General features: G+C 40.7%; 1 protein-coding gene across 5 annotated transcripts in view; it reads right to left on the reverse strand.

Moving 5' to 3' along the window:
• Positions 1–257: 257 nt before the first annotated feature.
• The window catches only part of LOC114272364 (calcineurin B-like protein 6), a 28,093-nt gene continuing 6,110 nt past the window's right edge, over positions 258–22,240 (reverse strand). The window contains exons 6-8 of one of the 5 annotated variants that reach the window (XR_014344857.1): positions 19,149–19,201; positions 18,092–18,172; positions 258–276 (exon numbers count right to left, since the gene is read on the reverse strand). Coding sequence is in view for 2 of the 5 variants with exons in the window: in XM_082895950.1 (XP_082752076.1) it covers positions 16,569–16,604; positions 18,092–18,172 (117 nt within the window). In the remaining 3 variants the exon portion in view is untranslated. Of the gene's footprint in view, positions 277–16,400; positions 16,623–18,091; positions 18,173–19,148; positions 19,202–22,240 lie in introns of those variants that run through there. The other 4 variants (XR_014344856.1, XR_014344855.1, XM_082895950.1 and 1 more) reach the window with 4 other exon arrangements.

Here is a 22,240-nt window from a genome sequence, read left to right on the forward strand (position 1 = left end):
TAGTAAGCGGAGCAATAGAGAAGCATACTAACAATGGAAACAGCCAAAGATTTGGGATATGTGTCGAATGGGAATATGTCCTTCCTTTGATACTTGATTTGCAAAAAGCAGAGGAGCACTGGGACAATATAGGCCAGAACGGCGTGACAGGAAGCAGAGAGTGATGAGGTACTATGTTGTTGTTGAGACAAGCAGTAGTAGGAGTGTGTTGTAATGCTTAGAAATGAAACATTGATATGTCCAATCAAGTTTGTTTGCGTGCCTTGCTGAGGTTTTCTTCTTGTTGTTGTCGTTGCCATGATTTAATATAGTAACACAGAGAGAGATCCGCATCAAAATAAGGAATTAGTTGGTTACAAAGAAAAAATAGCAAGTAGATAAGATATGAAGAGGAGAAGACGTATTACCTTTGATTCCACAATACACAAAATCAAAGTGGATTTATATCGATTTTATAAAGTGCTTTGGGTCATTTTCATTGTTTCGTAGGCCATTTTGATTGCGTCTTATTGCAGCCATTTTTATTTTTTTTTCACTGCGTCCTAGACTCACGACCATTTGCATTGCAATTTTGTACTTTTGTCATGTACTGCTGAAATCCGGTTGCTGTGAGGCGACTCAAGATCTAATTTTCATACTACCTAATTCAAAATCAATTGGTAACGAGCGAAAAAATATTTATATTATATTAACTAAATTTTGGTGGTTTAGATTAATGATGTGGGTTGACGTTTAATACTATGCACATATTTATTTTATTTTTTTGGAAGGAATTACAACTCTATTTAAAAAAAAAAATTCAACTCAATGGTAAATTTTATAAACATTAATAATTAAATTTATAATTTTTTTTATTAATATATAAATATTTTATAAAAATTCAGCAGATGTGTATTTTTTTTTTTTTAATACCAGAAAATAAAGACATGTAAATCATGGCCTTAGCTTCGCCCAAAATTCTCTATTACGGATTTGGCGTAGCATAAGACGAATTTTTATTTGCATTGCCTCTCACCCTCATGCAAATAGTCTCTTTACTGGCTCTCCAACAGTGTCTTTCGCCAATACAAATAATACAAAAATAATGATAACATATAGAGGTGACAAATTTAACCCAAAGTTATGGACTCGCCCAATTATATTAATTTAAAACACATTTTAATCTGTCTAGATCAATAAATGGATTTAAATGAGTTGTTTATTGTCAATCCAATTAAAATTGGATTTATATAGGTTGGATATGGATATCCATTTAAGCCCGTCTAAATGGCACCACCTCTACCACCAATTTAAAAAAAAAAATTACATAATTTTTTTTAAAAAAATGAAAATAAAAAAATGTTTAGTAAAAAATAAAAATAAAAATAAAAATAAATATATATTTTTTTTTTAAATGAAAAAATAAAAGAAGATAAAGTAAACGGGTTGGTTGGGTTTATTTGTCCAACCTGGATCTAATTCAATCTAACTCGTTTAAGCCCATTTATTAAATGGATGAGTTTGGATTGAATTGTTTTAAATGTATAACCCGTTTTGATCTCCCCATATTCACTCATTTGCCATCTCTAATAACATATAAGAGAAAGTTAATGTGTAAAGTTATAAATTTTTGTGGTAAAAATTATAAATGTTGTCATGTATTATGTCATTTTGTAGTTATAAATGGTGAATCTATATTATGCACCTCTAAATTAAAAGTAACTAACCGTTGTAGTTTTGCTATAAATATGATATTGTGAGTGTTGATTTTTGACCACACAACTAAACAAAGAACTCAGCTGGAGAGTACCGATAGAATAGATTAAGCCCAACAACCTATAACAAGAAGATGAGAATTCCGCAGTGGTTCGCTACCTAGGGACACTCCGACGATCAAGTCAGTAATCTCTCACAGATATCAAATCAGAGTAAAACTCATAAGTCACTACTCAAAGTATATCACACATACCTGAGACCCACGAGGGTGCCTCTCTTTTATAGCCATTAGTGCCCAAATCCCCCAGAAGCCACACTTCATAGGACTCAAACACATAATGCTTATCTCGGACTCTCAGCTAGATAGGGATAAACTCCCTAAGAACTTTATCCTTATCTAAACTAGAATCGTCGTTCGTCTAGGATTCTTGTCTTTTATCTACTTATCTCGGATTCCGACATCTCCGCAGATAACCTCGGCCTGGCCGAGATTATCTTGGCAAGCATAACCAGGCCACATGGCACCTCGGCTCACACTTCGGCGCCACCTTAACCACGTGCTGTCACTCATTAAATACTTCCCCACAACAGCCCCTAGGTTCTATTAGTTCAATAACCTGAGGTGATGGAACCTGCACATGTATTTCTCTGACAGAGGTCATGACTCATCGGCTTTACGAAACAAGGACTTAGTTGCCCACTTTATCAAGAATCACAAACCAAGAACCACATTTTCTAAGCATCCCATCCGAGATTGCTTCTCTAGCCGAGGTTATTGCCTCATTATTTCAAGAATTTCAACTGTGCATGAACTGTTACGCACAGTCATCTCAACCGTTTCTTCCACGTGTCCCAACTTTCTCTTGTCCCTCCGTCTCTTCACTTTCAATTCCCATTCTCTCTCTATTCTCACACCTTCTCTTTGTGCGTTTTCCTTGCTCCGTCATTTTCATCCTTTTAAAGCTTTACAACTGCTCCGTTCTCTATCTCTGACGAGCCTATCAACTATTTCGTTCTGACCAAAGGCACCGTTTGACTCTAGCGAGCTTTGTTCCGGCGTCGTTTCCTCGGCCTTACTCGGTAAGCTCTCAATTTCTTCTTTTTAAATTCAATTTCCCACTGTCCCTGAGTATGAAATCATTGTAAAATGTTTATGCATTTTCTCGCTGTTCAAATTCTTTATTCACTCCCTGATTTTGGTTGCCATTTTTCATGTTTAGACATTCCAGATCAATTCTTGTTCTTAAATCTATTTTACACTATACTGATCATGGTGTATTCTTGAATGGCCTGTATTGTTTTCGTCACATTGCCTTACATTGTATTTGTTAAATGTTCATGTGTTGCCATTAACTCTGTATTTTTGTCTAGATCTTGAATTTCTATTTCTTGCTTCAATCGTGTTCTTGATTGTGCACCATTGCTTCACACACCGTCACTTAGATGTTTATGAATGTATCTTTGCTTGTTTCTGTACTCTCTGTATTTCAGTCACTGAGATGGTGATTTTCAGTCTTTGTTTCTTTTGTTTTATGTGCCTAGTTTCCAGATTCTTGCCTTTGCATCTTGTTTTTCCATATAATTAGGTTTGGGATTTTCTTATAAACCATATTCTTAGGAAAATAGAAACAAGAACTCCCTTAATCCCCCCAGAATTCTTTCCCTAGTACTCATTAGGGTCTTGCCGAGATCTTTGAACGCATAGTAAACCCTTCTTCATACAGACAACAATACCCAAATCACCTTAGCCGAGATAATGGGTAGGAGAGTAGATTCACCGACCAAACTTGAGTACTTCCGCCAGGAGTTCTCCATTCCAGTCGATGTCTACTTCAGACTGGCTGGGAAGGAGGACTCGAACATGCTAGGAGAGGCCTTCTACCCATTTCCAGTAGTTTCCATAATTGAGGGTGGACTCAGATTCCCTCTTGATATCTTTTTTAGGGAAGTCCTTCACTTTTATAAAGTCCACCCTATGCAACTGGCTGTCAACACCTTTAGAGTCATCAATGGTGTTGCCGAGTTGGCACGCTGAGAAAAAGCTAGGATAACCCTGTCTGACCTCCAATATTGCTACACTATATGTAACCTCAAATCCAAGAGCGGCTACACCTACTACCTCAAGCCCAGATCTACCAAGTACAAATTATTAGCCGACCTCTCTGACTCCAACAAGGGCGCTGAAGATGACTATTTGATTATCTTGGAAAACTGGGAATTCGCTCTAGATGACAATCTTCATCACTATCCTCTGCGCCGAGGAGTTTTTAGAAAAGATGAGGGTAAGAACTTAGTCATCCCATAGTTCTATTTTGTTAGCACTTAGTAATTTATTTCTATCAAATGTACTAATGTTTTCTCGTTGTTTCTGCAGCTCTTCCCTATCCATCAAAGAATTTTTGCCAAGAGTACATTCCAAGCCGAGATCTTATCCGGCTTTTGGGTCTACCTATCGAAAAATGCAAGGCACCCTTTCTACTGAACTACGTGCCAACATACCAATCATCACTTCCTGATGTTCCTAAGAGAAACCAAACTCTGTCCACCTTAACTCCACTAGCTGTCTCTTCTCCAAGGCCAGACCAGGCCTCTAGTTCTGACCCTGTAGAGCAGCTTCAATCTTCTGTTACTGCCCAACTCATTCCACTATCCCAACGTCGATGTCGACGCTAACGTTGAGTTTCAAACGCACCCATCGGTCGAACCCAAAGTCTTAAACGCCAAGGTTCAGACTTGTCGGCCTACGATCTAACAAAACCACCAATTGCCTTGCCTGCAATTCACTTTGGCACTAGTGTGACCATTGCAGCCACTACTGAAGAGATGGGTCACAAACTAGCTATGGCTGAAGATCCACTTACTGGTTTTCCCGACGTTTTATCCATGTAGTCCACGCCTCCTTCCTAGCCTAAGCCTATGCAGAAACGGGTCAAAAAGACCAAGGCCAAGGCCATTGTCACCCATATTCCTTCTGACTCTGAGAAGGACCCAGAGGATTCCATTCCGATATCCAAACTAACTGATACCGAGAAGAGGCCGGTTGAAGCCGATTCATTCGATGCACCACTACCAAACAAGCTGAGATCTAGGGGTCCTGATAGTAGGAGCAGTTCTTCCCGCGACCAGACCTAGGCACCCGAGGTCATGGTTGGAGACCGACCTCTAAGAGCAAATGATAGTGCAATCGACAACGTAGAGGTCGACGCCGCTCTTTCAACAGTCGTGCTCCTTCCGACCGATATGAACCAAATGGCCGAGCTTCAGTAGTATGAGAACTTTTCCCTCATGATGCAGCACTCCATCTTGGTAAGTTTCTTATTATTCCCATTTCAGCTTTCCAACACTTAGCCAAAGTTTTCTAACTTGTTATGTTTCTTGCAGGCCATCTAGCATGCTCATTCTTATACAGTCAAGTCTGAGTTGATGAAGAAGGATTTGGTGAAGAAGACTCAAGAAGCTGTCAATCTCATCTCTTTACTCAACAAGGCCGAGACCAACAACCAAGGTCTAATGGATAAGGACAAGGCTGCTCAAAGCAAGGCTGAGGCTAAAGCTGACGCCGTTGCCGAAGCCGCCAAGGCCAACATTAAGGCTATCGAGGTCAGGACAACAGAGTCTAAGGCCAAGCTCGAGGAGGCCATCGAATCAAAAGAGGCCGAGGTAAAGGTGGCCAATGAGAAGGCGTTCGAGAAGGGGCAAGCTATCATGCATGACCAATACAAGGCCCAAGTCAATCTGGCCTACAACAAAAGCTATTACCTTAGCTGGATGGTGACACTCAAGAAGCTATCCATGCTCAATGACTTCCCTCTCCAAGATATCAGCCGACTCATCGTGCCATTTACCTCCTCGCATGTCCGGTCTGAGGCCGAAGAGGAGTCGGATTTCGGAGACGACAATGCCGAGGCTGAAGAGGCTGCTTTGGCTGAGGTCACTGCTAGGGCCAAGTCCCCAACTCTTAATGATCAAGTCCTGGACTTGACCACAAAGGAAGAAGACGAGGTTTCCAAGGACACCTCTGCCCAGAAGGCTACCTTTGAGGCCGAGGTCCAGTTTGCCAAGAAGAGTCTTGACCAAACACTTCTTGAGATCTACGCTGAGATTGAGGTCGAGAAGTCTACCCAGCTAACTACCGAGGCTGAAATAACACCAATTGCCAAGGCAGGACAGTTTGAGGAAAACATTAAAGACCCATGCCCTCAGGATTTTTCCTTTTTCTTTGAACCTTTTCTTTTCTGCCTGAACATTTGTAATTTTGCTATGTTTGGAACAATTTCTGCTTTTGTTTGGCCGATGTGCCTTTGTGTATGAACAAGTTTCTTTTACAATGCCAATCTCCTTTTTTCTTCTAAGTGTTGCATGCTTACTTCATTGATTTTATGCCTTGCATGTTCTTTCCATACTTAGAATTTTTTATGACCTTTCCAAGTCTAACAACTTGGCTCCTCATCTCGGATCCTCAGACCTCGAATATATTCTCACCTTGGAATTGAATATACTAATCACCTCGGATAACGACTATTACTATTTATCTCGACCAAACAACACTTTAAAACTATTCATCAAATTTTTACAAGTGATGTTTCTTCACTTGTACTTGTTGTCTTTTGCCAAGACTTCAGCCATTTCAAGTCTAGCACTTTGGCTGGGTATCTCAGACAATTACACTCCTGATACAGTACAGTACTCTTATCTCAGATTAACCAATCTCGGGTAGTTCCACCTAACAATGATCTCGGATAACTTTAACTTGAAATTTCAAAAAATTTCACTAGTGTTATGCTCATTCTCACTTCCTGCCCCCTAATGTGAACCTACGTACCACTTATATTCACACTAAGGATGTATCTCTTGTTGCTACCACAGTTTAATTTAGACCATTGTAGCCGAGGTTTTCTACCTCAATCTCTCTTGCAATCTAACCAGGTCAAACTTAGTTTAACTCTGTCGTCATGGCAAGTTTAAGTTACTAGTCATGTTTCATTTGGAAACATTGCTAACTTAGGTCAACTCCACCATCATGGCAAGTCTAAATTATTCATCATGTTTTATTCAGAAACATCACAAACTTAGTTCAACTCTACCATATGGCAAGTCTAAGTCATGTTTTATACAGAAACATTGCAAGCTTAGTTCAACTCTACCATATGGTATGTCTAAGTTATACGTCATGTTCACCATGGGAACATCGTCGTAAGACTGTTTAGTCCTATCACACAAGTTTCAACAATAATTTCACAAAATCGAACTATTTTATTAATTCTTTGGCTAATAAAATCTTTACATACACCTTAAAAACAGAAATTAATGGTAGAAAAATTTTAAATTGCTTATGTTCCAAGGTCGTGGCAACTCCTTGCCATCAGTGTCTTCTAGTCGATATGTGCAATTGCTGGCTACCAAGATGATCCGATATAGTCCTTCTCCGTTTGGGCCAACTTGGCCTCCTTGGGATCCTTCTTGTTGCCGACAACCTTTCTAAGGACGAGGCCCCCAATCTAAAACTCTTTGGGATTGACCTTTTTGTTGTATGCCCTAGCAAGCTGTTGTTGGTATGCCCCCAACCAAATTGCTTCTGTCTCCCTTCTTTCTTCTATTAGATCAAGATCTCAGGCAAGGAATGCCTCATTGGTCCCATTCCCCACTCCCTAGGTTCTGATTCCAAGGATGCCGATCTCTAAAGGAATGACTACTTCAGTGCCATATGTCATGGCAAAAAGAGATTCTCTAGTAAATCTTCTCGGCGTAGTCCGATATGCCTATAGAACATTGGGCAATTCCTCCACCCATTTCCCTTTGGCTGCTTCTAGCCTCTTCTTGATCCCATCCAGGATGGTCTTGTTGGATGCTTATGCCTAACCATTACTCTGGGGGAAGCTAGGAGTAGAGTAATAGTTTTTAATATTGTACTTTGCACAGAAGCTTTTGATTAGCTTACTGTCAAACTGGTTGTCATTATCTGCCATAATGGCTCTTGTGAACCCAAACCTGGTAATGATGTTCTTCCAAATGAAATTTTTTACATCGACATCGCGAATCTTTGCAAATGGTTTAGCTTCTACCCACTTCGTAAAGTAGTCTGTAGCTACTAGTAAGAACTTTCTCTGTCTAGTTACCTAGGGCAATTGCCCAACAAGATCCATATCCCACTAGGCAAATGGCCATGGACTGGAAACTAGATTTAGGGTTACAGCTGGCTGGTGTATCAAGGGTGTGAACCTTTGACACTTCTCACATTTCCTCACGTAGGCTTCAACATTCTTTTGTATGTAAGGCCACCAGTATTCCTGAGATATGGCCCTATGAGCAAACGATCTGCCCCCAACATGGCTTCTACATACACCTTCATGGATCTCATAAAGAAATTCCTCAACTTGGGATGGATGCACACATGTCAAAAGGGGCCCAGTGAAGGACCTTCTGTAGACATAGCCTTTTGTGGACAAGCAAAACCTGGCTGACTTTAATCTGGTTTTATGTGCTTCTTTTCTGTCTGCTGGCAACCTGTCATCTCTGAGGAACACAACTATGGCATCCATCTAGCTCGAACCCATCTCCACGCACATTGCTTCGTATTCTGTTATGTGGGGCTCTATACTTGGGCTTGACAAATAATCAACCATTATTGTTCTTGCCCTACCTAATTTCATCGCGTTGGCCAAGTTAGCCAAGGCGTTGGCATGACTATTATCATCTCGGCTAACCTGCTTGTAACAACCCTCATACTGTTTACTGATTAATGACTGATTGATTACCGATAATCACCGATTACTGTTAAACGGAACTGATAATGACTGATAACTGACTGAGAATTGAACTGGTTAAAGTACTGAACTGACTGACCGAAATTGAAACTGAATTGAATGAATACATCTGTTTGAATTGCATTTTATCTGTTGACTGTTTGTTTGATCTGTTCGTGTTTTATGTTGAAACTATTAATGGAAGGCCTTATCGGCGGCCGAACCGGAAATGGGTTAGTGTATTATGATCGTCATATTTAATGTGATTTTATGGTATAAGTATCTGAAAACTGATTAGGTATGATTAAATTAGATTAAATATTGATCAATTGCAGAGTTGGCCTTATTTACCGAACTACCCCTAGTGGACCACTATCTCACACACACACTTGAGCCTTTGCATACATTGAATCAAACATTTCTTTAGCCTATGTGTGAGACCCTTAGCCGACCATAGAGAGAGAGAGAGACTTGAGGAGTTGAGTTCATCTCAATATTGCTTAGAATTTGAAAAGAATTGAAGTGTAGATTGCTAAATTGAGCTCCTAGTCTTCTAATTCAAGACCTAAGGTAGAGTAATTACCCTCTTGTTTATGAATTGAGCTTGTTCTTGCATGATTCATGTCAAATTGAGGAGCTAAGTCTTGTTTTAGTTCATACATGTTGAAATAGAACATAATTCATGCATGCATGTTTGAATTGTTGGATTTTGAGTTGAATTCATGGCAAATTGTCACATGCATGTCCATAATTTTGTAATGGTCCATGTTTTCATCTTGTTTGTGAATCAATTGGCTCACTAGAGCATGTTTTGAAGCTTGAAAGTTATTTAAAGATCATGCATGTCATGTTTGAAGATTGTTCTAAAAAATGATTTGAAATTGAGCTTGAATTAAACACCCTTGGGCTTTGATTTCTCAAAATTGAGCTTTGAACCATGTTATACTATGTGTTTATAAATGTTTTCCAGAAAATGGGCCCAAGAGGATCGGTTTTGATGCATTTGAGTGTGAGTTGGAGCTTGGAGGTGCAATCTGGAATTCCCAGATTTTGCACTTACGCTCGAGCGGGGAAAGTGGCGCTCGAGCGTGGAATCCGAGCATCCAGCATCTCTCTGCACTATTTTGCAGTCCGCTCGAGCGGAGGATTGGGCGCTCGAGCGGAGTCATGTCTCACGCTCGAGCGGGCGTCGAGCGGAGATTTCACCCATCCAGTACTTTTACAGTACGCTCGAGCGGGAAAGTTTACGCTCGAGCGTGTACCTTTGTTGCATTACCGCTCGAGCGGGGAAACCTGCGCTCGAGCAGAACTCTGTTTTTCTGAAAATGCTTTTAAATGCTTTTACTTTGCATCCTCATCCCATTCTAGGCATTCTTAGGCCTAGTTTAAGACATCTTGTTGAGGATATAGATGTAGAACACACCGAGGCATTAGGGATTAAGTTATTATCTTTCCCAACTGTGTAGCTTAGTGTGTTCAATCTGTTAACTGTGTAGGGTTGGCGACTGGAGAGACACGCTCTAGCATACTGTAGCCCGAACTCTGTGAGTAACGAATGTGTAAAGATATGTTCACAAATGATTATTTTCTGAACAACTGAACTGTACTATTTTCTAAACTGATTACTGTTAACTGAATGAATGTATGTCCTATATTCTGAACTGTATTGTGGCATCCTTAGCACCTACTGCTTACTGTTACTGTGACAGAATTCTCTGTCGGTTCCCTCGTGGAACCACCACTGTTTACTGACTGATGGCCATCATTACTGCTCAGTCTTTTAAGACCTACTGTTACTGTTATGCTAATGGATGTACCACATATGACTGTTTACTGTACTGAGCAACTGAAATACTGATTGAAATGAACTGTTTTCATTACTGTAAGGACATTCATTCTAAACCCCTTTACGCTTTATGTTATTCACTGGGCTTTAGCTCACTGCTCATATATATATGTAGGTGTACAGGCACCGGATTGAAGCTAGAGGCGTCAGGGTTACTCTAGTTTTGTCAAGCCAGCCTGTGTGCCTCACTGCGAGGTTCCGAGCCTAACGTGTTAGGGCTTAGGGGTGTTTTACAATTCCCCCTTCTGCACTGTTTCACTGTTTTGTATAGACTGAATGTTTACCGTACTGTTATCTAGGGTTGAGTCCCTAGTCTGAATGATTGTAAATATTGTGCATACCGTTCCGTACTGTTTACGTATAAATGTATGAAAAATCTTTTCATATAGACTGTCGCAGCTCATTGGGCATTGTTTATTTACTGTTTTGGCTTCCGCCAGGCCCTGTACTCTGTTTTACTGTATTACTGTTCAGCAGGCCTTCGGTAATCTCGGATTACTGGCCGGTTACGGTGCTAAACCCATAGGGCCGGGTTTGGGTCGTGACACTGCTGTAGCCAATAATTCTCGAACAGTGTTAGTAGCTTGACAACCTCCTTGACATAGGCTATCATCCTCTCATCTTGGGCTGCATACTCGCATGTTGCTTGATTTACAATGAGCTGGGAGTCGTAGAAGACTACTACCTCGTCGGCGTCCATTGCTGCTGCTAGCCTTAGTCTAGCAATTAGTGCATCGTACTCCGCTTCATTATTTGAGGCCTTGAATCTCAAATGAATAAACTGCTTTATTATTCGTTCATTTTGCAATACTAACACTACTCATGCCCCTGCTCCCTGCCAGTTGGAGCTGTCATCGACATAAAGGTGGAAGGAGTCAACGATGTAAATGTCGCAGGTTTTAGCCTTTCTTCTGTCTTCTTTAGCTCTATTGGTATGGGGTTCTTTGGCCCCAATTGGGTTTCTTCTTGTTCTCTTGGACATCCCAAGCCGCGGCTCACTAGAGCCCACCCTGGGATCGCGCCAGAAGTGAACTCGGCCATAAAGTTAGTCAGAACCTAGTCTTTGATTGTTGTTTTAGGCCTAAATTCCAAGTCGTACTAGATCAACACCACTGCCCATCTGGCTACTTTGCTTGTCAGATCTCCATACTGTAACAAGGAGTTTGGGGGATACTCCATTAGTACCACAATCTTGTGGGCTTGAAAATAGTGGTTCAATTTTTTCAAAGCCATTACCAAGGCTAGTGTTAATTTCTCTAGAGGCAGGTACTTAGTTTATGCACTTGCTAGAGTCTTGCTAACATAGTACATTACCTTTTGCTCTCATTCTTCTTCTCGAATTACCACCGCACTCACTGTGTGGTCTGAAACTACCAGGTATAGAAATAGTTCTTCTCCTGGTATTGGCTTCGATAGCACCGGTGGGATTGTCAAGTATCTTTTCAAGTCGGTCAAAGCGACTTCGCATTCTTCTATCCACAGAAAATCGGTGGCCTTCTTCAGCAAACTAAAAAATGGTTTGCACTTGTCTGAACTTCGGCTAATGAACCTCTTCAAGGCCACTGTTCTCCCAGTCAACATCTATACTTGTTTGGCTGTTGTCGGGCTCTTCAAGTCAAGGATGGCCTTGATTTGATCTGGGTTTTCTTCAATGCCCCTCCTTGTGACCAAGTATCCTAAGAAATTATCAGATCCAACTCCAAATGCACATTTTAAGGCATTGAGTCGAAGCCGATATGATCTCAGGATGTCAAAGACTGCCTTCAAGTTGGCCAGATGGTTCTCAGGTTCCTTGATTTTCACAACCATATCATCTATGTAAACCTCTACTGTCTTCCCAATCAGCTGTTTGAACATCTTGGTGACTAGTTTCTGGTAAGTCACTCCTGCATTCTTCAACTCAAAAAGCATATTCTATAACAATAGAGTCCTTTTGGAGTGATAAATGCCATCTTCTTATCATCTAGGGCATACATTGCTATCTGGTGGTAGCCTCTGTATGAGTCCAAAAAACTCATCCTCCCATGCCCTGAAGTGGCATCTACTAGTTGGTCAATTTTGGGTAGTGAGAAACTGTCCATAGGACAAGTCTTATTCAAGCTCGTGAAGTCTATGCAGACCCTCCACTTTCTATTCTTCTTCTTCACTACTACTGTATTAGATAACCAGGTGGGATAATTTACCTCTCTGATGGCCTGTGCCTCTAGTAGCTTGTCTACCTCTTTTTCAACTGCTTGCACATGTATCAATGTCGGCCTTCTTGCTCTCTAAATGGTTGATTTGGCCGACCCGTCCACGTTAAAGCTGTGACAGGTGACCTCGGGACTGATCCCCGGCATTTCATAAGGTGTCCAAGAAAACACCTCAATGTTCTTCCTTAAAAAGCCTCCAACTCCCTTTCTTCTTCCTCGACTAAGCTAGAGCCGAGAAGAAAGAAGTGTTCATCATCTCTTTCTTACACCAGAACCTTCTTCAGTGGTTCTTCACTCTTCTCAGCAGGTTCTTTGCCGACATCATCCAAGACCTCATGGTTTTCGCTTTCAAGGTTTGCACTTTCTGCCTCCCTTACATTACAGGTGTACTATATTGCTGCCATGGAGCAATTCTTCGTCTGTACTTGGTCCTCCCTCACTTCTTCAGTCCCCTGATCCGTTGGGAATTGCAACAGTTAGTGTGGCAAGGAGGGAACAGCCCTCATGCAAACAAGGTTGTCCCAAAATGATATTGTATAGGGAGGGAGTATCTATCACAGTGAACTCAGTTGTTACTTTTTTGCTTCCTGCCTGTATTTCCATGTTCGTGGCTCCCAGAGGCCATGTCAGCGTCTCATTGAATCCAACCATGGGATTATCAGACTGCTTTAGATCATCTAGGTAAAGGCCATGCTCCTTGTAACATCTGACATACATGATGACACAAGAGCTGCCTTAGTCGATCAGCATGCACCATACCTAGCATTCTCCAATCTTCAGAGTTACCACCAGGGCATCATTGTGTGGATGCTGCACCATATCCAGGTCTCCCTCAGTAAAAGAAACTATTGGTCCCTGGTATTCATTTGTCTTGGGCTTTTTTTGCTGGATCTGATACACATGTTGCAGGTGCCTTACTTTTTGGGTCTCCCCTCATACTTCATTCTCATTGACCTTTGAGTGAATCACATTGATTACCCAAGGTTCACCATACATGCTCTTCCCTTGTCTTGTCCTCATCTACTAGGTCTTTTAGGTGACCCTGTCTGACCAGATCCTCCAAGTGCGACTTCAAAGTCCTGCACCCTTGAGTTAAGTGCCCATCCTCATTATGGTAAGCACAATGCTTCCCAATGCTCTTTCCCATAAACTCGCCAGGGATCTTCTTCGGCGCTCTGTAATATGGCCGGTTCCTGATCCTTTCCAGAACTTTATAAATCGAGATCCTGAATACAGTAATGACTGCCTGTGCAGCCCTTACCCCTGTTTCCTACCTGTCAATACCTCTATTCTCTCAGCCTCGCTTTGGCGAGCCATTTCTCCTTTCTTGCTTCGATGTCCTCACCCCCTATGTGTCTTCTTCTGCTTAGGCATATTTTTCAATCTGTCTCATGAGCTTTTTCATGATTTTCGAAAGGGTTTTGGTGAGTGATTTCTGAAGTGAGCATTTATCATTCAGGTCATTCTTGAAAGACGCAACTGACAACTCCTGGTTATAACCTGGAATCTGGTTGTACACCTCGTAATATCTCTTGGCATAAGCCCTGAGGCTTTGGCCATCGTTGATCTTCAAAGCCAATAAGGAATCTACCCTCAATGGCTGCGATTTGTTCGTGACAAACGTAGCCACAAACATTTCAGCCAGGCCTTCCCAACTCTTTACAGTTCCTTTCGACAACTTATGAAACCAATAAGATGTTATTTTCCCAAATTATGAAGGGAATACCTTGCACAGCAGCTGCTCATTCCCCCTCCACAAAGCCATTGAATTTAAATACAAGTCGACATACAAGTTTGGATCAGACATACCGTCGTAAATCTGGAATCTCGGCATGTGGAATCACTTTGGGGCCTCAAACGTATCCAACTCCGCCAAGAATGGTGTCCTCGGCTTAACGGTGGATGTGATCTCAACGTTGAGTCGCTTCCTCTGGAGGTAGTTCCTCAAATCCTTTTTCGTCCTACCGGGAACTCGGCTATCAATAGATTTCAACTTCTTTGGCGTGCGGCTCCCGGTGTAATTATGCATCCACTTGGACTTCCCCTTGTCCACTGCATCAAAATAGAGGCCCTTCCCTTGGATATACTGAGTTTCTTTGACATGGGTCCTCTTAGTTCGTGGTGTCTTCTGCGACTCACCTCGTGCAGACTTTGTTTGCCCGACATCCCTTGACGGCCAATGTGAGCGCTTATGTCCCTTGCCATGCTAAAGGACTACTAGGACTGTTTTTTGCCCTCCTTTCTGGGCATCAGTTTTAGTTGTTGGTGCCAGCGTGTCTTGCAACATGAATGGTGATTGCATCATGTTGTTCTGCATCATAAAGTTGACCACCAACTGTAGGCCTGCCAACTTGTTTGCCATCCCTTTCATCTCCCCATCCCTCATCAGTCATCTATCCTTCCATACCTAGAGGTCACTTTCATTGTAGTATTCATCTCGACTTCCCTTCTTTAGGGCGTTACGCTCTTTGCCAGCTTATTTTTCCCTGAGATTCGATTCTTGGACTCTATCATTACTGTTTTCCTCCCTGACGTTAAGATCCACATGTTCCTCACTCTCACTGTGGATGTCGTCCCTTATCTTCTCTTCTTGCCCATTACTGGCCATCTATTCTCCTTAAGTTCCCACAAACGATGCCAAATTGTCGATGTTGATTTTTGACCACACAGCCAAACGGGGAACTCAGCTAGAGAGCACCGATAGATTAGATTAAACTCAACAACCTATAACAAGAATATGGGAATTCTACGGTGGTTTGCCACCTGGGGGGCACTCCGACGATCAAATCAGTAATCTCTCACAAATATCAAATTAGAGTAAAACTCACAAATCATTGTTCAAAGTATATCACACATACCTAAGACCCACGAGGGTACCTCTTTTTTATAGTCATTAGTGCCCAAATCTCCTAGAAGTCTCACTTCATAGGACTCAAGCGCGTAATGCTTATCTCAAACTCCCAGCTAGATAGGGATAAACTCCCTAAAAGCTTTATCATTATCCAAACTAAAATCCTCTTTCGTCTAGGATTCTTGTCCCTTATCCGCTTATCTCGGATTCCGGCATCTCTGCAGATAACCTTGGTCTGGCCGAGATTATCTCCGCAAGCATAACCAGGCCACGTGGCACCTCGGCTGACACTTTGACACTACCTTAGCCACGTGCTATCACTCATAAAATACTTTCCCACAAATATAAATGTTATGAATTACTTTCGTAAAAAAATTATGCAGTTAGGATATTTGTTATGGAACGTTGTGTACGCCTTTTTAAGAGTGTACATCATAACAATTTCCTAACATATATTATGTTTTAAAATATATTTTTAATTCCAACATTCACTTTTATAGAGAGTGCACTACAAGAAAATTGCTTTTTTGCAACGGTAAAATGCCATCGCAAATACCCAAAACGCCGTCTCAAAAGGTTTTTTGCAACGGTAACTGGCCTTTTGTGACGGCAAGTGGGGGGTCGCAACAAAGGGGTTGCAAAAGGGTTTTAGCGACGGTATAACGCCGTCCAAAAAAAAGGCGACATCAAAAATGCCTTTTTGCGATGGAAAAATGTTGTTGCTATTAACGCGTGAAAATCTGAGTTTTTTTTAGACGGCACTGTGTTGCTGTTGCTAAAAAGTTTATTTGCGACGGCACAAATACCGTCGCTAAAAGTACTATTGGCGACGGCAAATAACACCGTCGCTAAAAATCTTCCTTTTCAACCAAATGCCCTATCTTTTACGACAGCATTACTGCCGTCGCAAAAAACCATGGTTCTATTTTTCTTTTTGAGACGGTGTGTGTGCTGCCGTCTCAAAAAAAAAAAAAACTGTAATAAAATTATTAAAAATATGAAAATGACCTGTATTAAATGAAAAATAACTTTAAAAAAATCAATAATTACGTAATAATATAAAAAATCCAATATATAAATAAAAATCCATCCATAATTAAAATATTCTTCCATTCATAACAATACATCAGCAAAATTATCTCAATACATAATTTTGCATAATACATGCATAATGTTAAAAATCTAAATAACGTAAATTAAAAACAAAAGTTTTCATCATGATTCTTCCGTGGGTTAATATTTTAATCTTTACACGCCTGCATTCTACAAGAAGCAAACTGCTACTCCGGAAATATCTGAAAATAACAAAATAAAAATAATTAATGACAATATAATTGTGTTAATATTTTAATTACAGAAAAACATAAAAAATTGGCAGAATAAGGATTCATACTTTTGTTGCAGCCAAAGGTTCTAGGAATATTTATTTGTTTATTTTTGACTCACGACTCTGATGGCATTAAAACTGATTGTTTTGAGGAAAGAACATTATGTCCTTACATGTCACAATTTATAACAATTTCTTTTAACAAAGTGAGATATGGGTTGGCAAAAATGAGATCATGAATAGATTGCTTCCCACCTCTGTCTATCTTCTTCAGGTTTGGGTTTTCTTATCTGGTGGATTATTAGGCTAAATCTCTTACATTGATATAGATCCTGAAAGTTCACCCTATTTGATTTGTTTTCTCACCTTATGACAACTGATCCATTGCACTGTAATTTGTACATTTTGTCCAGTATTGCTATTCACATGACAACAACATATTAATTTCAAAAGCATTCATATGCCTGTTCCTGAATTCTTAACAGTCAACAACACAACAAATTTATGAAGAGCCAAAGTTTCGTTTTTGGTGTTTGAAACTTGAACATTATGTTTCATACTAGTTTTTTTTATTTATTTATAAAAAATATAATAATTATGTTTGGACTCTGTTTCATTTCAAAATATACATGGAAAAACATTTGTAAAATGTTTGGAAACAAAAATAAAAATCGATATAAATGTTAATATATTCTCAATAATTAAATAATTTAGGTCTAACATTTGGCATAAATGCACAAAATTGTTGTCCTCAGACTTGAACCCATAACCTCAAGGTTAGTAGGCCAAGGTAAAAACCACCGGACTGAACCAGTGGTTACCCCAATTTTGAGTTGTTCCCACTAAAATGCAATTTTCCAGAAATTAAATATCAGAAACTAGCACCCGTTATTTTATGCATGACTCATATTTGACTATTCATATTGCCATTGGTAGGTTGCTTGAAAAATGCCACATCTGGTTATGTAAGGTGATGATTGTAAAACCATGGGAGCTTCAATTGGCAATTTAATCCTCAAAAAGTAGGTTTAACAAGAGAAATACAGCAAAAAATATTTCTATTAACTACTAGTTGTCTTTATGTGGAGGGGAGGGAACCAAACAAACAAACAAAACAACAAAAAAGAAAGAATGACAGAAGATGAATAAAGCACTTTTAGAGTAAATTATCTCCTTATAGAACATTACACCCTAGTTTAACTGCTTGCTTTTAGAAACAAAGTGTACAAAGAGCGTAACAAAATAAATTTGAATCCGTATGACTAGTAAGAGAAAAGAACCAAGATAGAAAAAATTAAATTAAATTAAAAATGAAAAGGATGAGGATGAGGAAAACAAGGCACATACTATTACATTAGATATGGATGCCTAGAGCTAATTAAATTCATATATATGATAAATAGATGCTACTTTAATTAACTCGGGTTGAGGGAGCACCTTGTCAATGATGCTCTCTATAACATCATCTGAAAGGTTCATACCAGATTCTGCAAGAGTTGCCACTACCATTTGCTTCACCTACATTTTGAAAGTCGATTAAATATCTAAAACACTAAAAAAATATGACAGATATTAAAGACAAATAACATGAACTATAATGTGTCACATCTTTCTTATTGAAGGCTAAATCTACGAAAAGGGAACAAAGAGGAAAACCATTAAACCAAATGCCTTAACATCTAGTATTCAACCATAGTATGCCCAACATCGAAGTATATTGGGGAACTATAATTCCTTTCTATTGGCTTAGCTCAAACAAGAATTGCTCTAGCGCAAAATCACTCACATGAGAGTGACGTATGTTTATTCTATGTCACTCAAATTATTGGCCAACATAAAAAGTCGACACCCACTAGGTCCATAATGGTCTGATGCCTTCTCTGAATTATTTTCCTCTTGTACACCTTTTCTATTTCATTCAATCTTTGTTGCAAAGTAAACTTTCAACAAAACAACTAGTAAAAATACAACGATCATTTTATCCATTCAACCTACAGTTCCTACATTGTTTTTAAGGTTCCAACCCAATAATAAAGAAATACAGCTTAGAAGAACGTTTGAGAATATATTCCCACCCAACAATGGTAGTTCATATTTTGGCTTTATAGTTTCTTACCCTAGTTGATATTTTTCTGTGTACGTATTGTCCCTATGTGAATTGTGCTCCATGGAAAAAAAAACACATTGTGTCTTAGCACATGGAAAAGTTACTGAAACTTAAACAGCAAAGCAAACTTTTTTCAGCAATGCCTCTCAAGTCAAGTCACGGTTTATGGATTTTTCATGGGATAAGATATTGGTATCTATTAGCAATTCATATAATTCACTAGACCAAATAAGAAAACAATAGAGTAGATTTCAGTGATCATAGAGCATTAATTAAGACCCATGAAAAACAGAAAAGTGAAAATAATGGATGCCATCACAGCCTATGAAAAGTCCAAATTTAATTAATTTAGGTCTCAAAACAATTCATGATAATGCAAGTAGTTACCTCTTGCCTCTCAATAAAACCTTGCTGCTTGAGATCGTACAGTTGAAACGAAACTGCAACACAAAATTATTGGTGTAATGAAAATGCAAAGTAGAAATTTCAGACTAAATGAACTACAACAAAAAATTCCCATCATCATAGCAATATTGTAGAGCATTCTAGCATACACTCAATCTTATCATCGATAGGGGCATTCGGATGAAATACAGAGAGTGCGTGGGAAAATTCTTCAAAGCCTAGGATGCCATTATGTTTTGTGTCAAACAAATCTGTTAGAATTTCCCATCTTTACCTTCACCTACTCCACTACACACTCCACTTCACCTATCTCCACTTCACCACACACTCTACTTCACCTAACCCACTATCACCTCCACTACACCTACTACCACATTTTCTTCTATATATAGATTGTATAGGAATTGTAATTAATCAATCTTGTAACAATACATCAATCAATAATACATAAATTATTACATGGTATCAGAGCGAGGTTAAGAACTTAGTGATTCCGCTTCACCGGCGGGCGGCAGCCTCGCCTTGGCCGTCCGCCGGACAAACCCAGAACCAAGATTTTCCAGTCCAGAACCAAGTCTCCGAAAAGTAATCCCAAAAGTGAGCTCAGGATCCAACCCAACATCCAAAAACTCCGACCCATCTGGTTTCTTCCCAACCAGACCCGTTTGACCACTGCCCTGGCCCGACGCACCAAGCCTCCGTGGATCCGCGATAGTAGTTGGGTTCAGAGTCTCCAACCTAAACCCTCCGCCGCCATTGCTGAACCTAGAGAATGGCTTCTTCGCTGGGTGGAAATCGACATTTCTGCTGAACAGAGATTCGATTGACGGCGGAGTCGGAGAATCCGATGACCCATCTGGGTGTGAATTGGGTGTTCTCTTCAACCGGACTCCTCCGCCGCCGGGAAGAGAAGGAAGTGGGAGGACTAGGAGCTTCCTTGCTACATTACCAGCTTTCTATCGTCATCTGCGGATTCGGCTTCAACTCCAAGACCGATCTCACCATCGAGTCGTGGGCTCACCACAAAGCCCTCGACCAAATGAAGTTCTCTGCCTCGTCTAATGAATCTGACTGAGTCCTCTCTCTGATCTTTAGAGTGGTGCCGCTCTCATGGTTCCCGCGGCGTCCAGTTTGCATCACCGTAGAGGGAGAGAGTCCTTGGCCTCTTCGTCGTGTTCGGCGGCGTCATGGGAAGTACTGAGGCCTCTGATCGTCTTTGGCATCGTGGCCCCTTCGATCTGTTTCACAACCTCGCTGACGTCCCCTTTGCCGCTGACTCCAGCGATCCATGGCCATGGCAGTCGATCCCTCCTTCTCTGACTCCTCCTCCACCGCCCTAAACATCTCCCAGTTCACACACCCACCAACTTTCTCTCTCTCACTTTTCACCCTCTCTTTCTTTTTTTTAATATTGCCATCCCTATTTTATCATTCCCATAAAGCCGCTGTCTGATCCCACCGCCCATCACCGACATAGTTTTTCTTATTTTATTTTATTTTCAACCCCTCATCATATTTTATCATCATCCTTTTAATCCCATCATTATATTCTTCCCCATATATATATATATATATATATATATATATATATATATATATATATATATATCTCTTTTTTTTTTATTATTGTCTTTTATTTTATTGTTTTTGTTTTGTAAAGAGGGGCACACGTCCAATCCAAAAAAAAAAAAAAAAAAAAAACAATTTCCTAATTTGCCCAACACTCATATTTTATTTATATCAGGGGCTCACCCCGATCACCATTTTACATCAAAAAAAAAAAAAAAAAAAAAAAAAAAAAAAACAACCACAACAAACAAAACAATTTGTTTTCTTTCTGCAGCCGGCCACCAACCGACCTCACTTCTTCGCCTATTCCGCCGGTCTTTTCTTCTTGCCTCCGTCCTGAGCGGCCCTTGACGGTGTTGCCTCCGTGCTTCCTCGACCACCAAGCAAGTTGCCTCCTCCCTGCTCCTCCACTACAGCATATGGTGGACCTCCAAATCGGAACATCACGGTGGCCTTCCGCTTCAGCTCCTTGTTTTCTGCCCTTAGCACGCTTATCTCTGCTCGCGCATCCTTATACATGCGTTGGAGCAGCGCCAGCTGGGAGTTTAAATGCTGCACCTCATTTGTCCTACTCTGCAGCCGGTTCGACAAATTTGTGACCGCCGTCATGGTTTCCACGCATGACTTCAGAGTATACTGATTAGCCTCAATATCAGTTTGCATCGCCATTTTTTGCTCCACCGACCGCATCGGAAAGTTCAATGGAGCAAAACCAGAGGTGTTTGGTTGCGGTTCACTGGCCACCGCACCAGTTATTTCTCTTGTGGGCTCGTTCAGTTCTGGAAAGAGCGTGAGCAGGTTCTGGGTAACTGGACGGGAAGAAGATGCCATGTTTTTTGAGTTGCTAAGTGTTTCAGAGAAGGGTTGGTTTCCGGGTGTTTCAAGATTTGCAGAGACAAGCTCTCCGAGCGTTCAGCGGTTTCAGACTCGTATGCACAGCCTTCGCCTCAACCTTGTTTTAAATAGCCAGGGCCAGCCACGCGCATCGCGCGCCTCTTGCCGCCCGACAAACTGGCACGCCTTTTCATGGCACATCTTTTGATGAATTGGGCACGCCTTTTGATGGCACGCCTTTTGACAACTTTGGGCACACCTTTTGAGGGTGCAACTTTTTCAAGGGTCCGACAAGACTCTGTAAACTGTCCCGACATTGATTCCGGTTAGCTCCTTTATGGGTCCGACAAGACTCTGTAAACTGTCCCGACATTGATTCCGGTTAGCTCCTTTATGGGTCCGACAAGACTCTGTAAACTGTCCCGACATAGATTCCGGTTAGTTTCTACAAGGGTCCGACAAGACTCTGTAAACTGTCCCGACATTGATTCCGGTTAGTTTCTACAAGGGTCCAGCAAGACTCCGTAAACTGTCACAACATTGTCTTCTACAACGGTCCGACATGACCCCATAAACTGTCTTCTACAACGGTCCGACATGACCCCATAAACTGTCTTCTACAACGGTCCGACATGACCCCATAAACTGTCTTCTACATCGGTCTGACACCA

The sequence above is a fragment of the Camellia sinensis genome, chromosome 11 (genome assembly GCF_055761805.1).
Source record: "Camellia sinensis isolate YWXY chromosome 11, ASM5576180v1, whole genome shotgun sequence".
Taxonomy (NCBI): domain Eukaryota; kingdom Viridiplantae; phylum Streptophyta; class Magnoliopsida; order Ericales; family Theaceae; genus Camellia; species Camellia sinensis.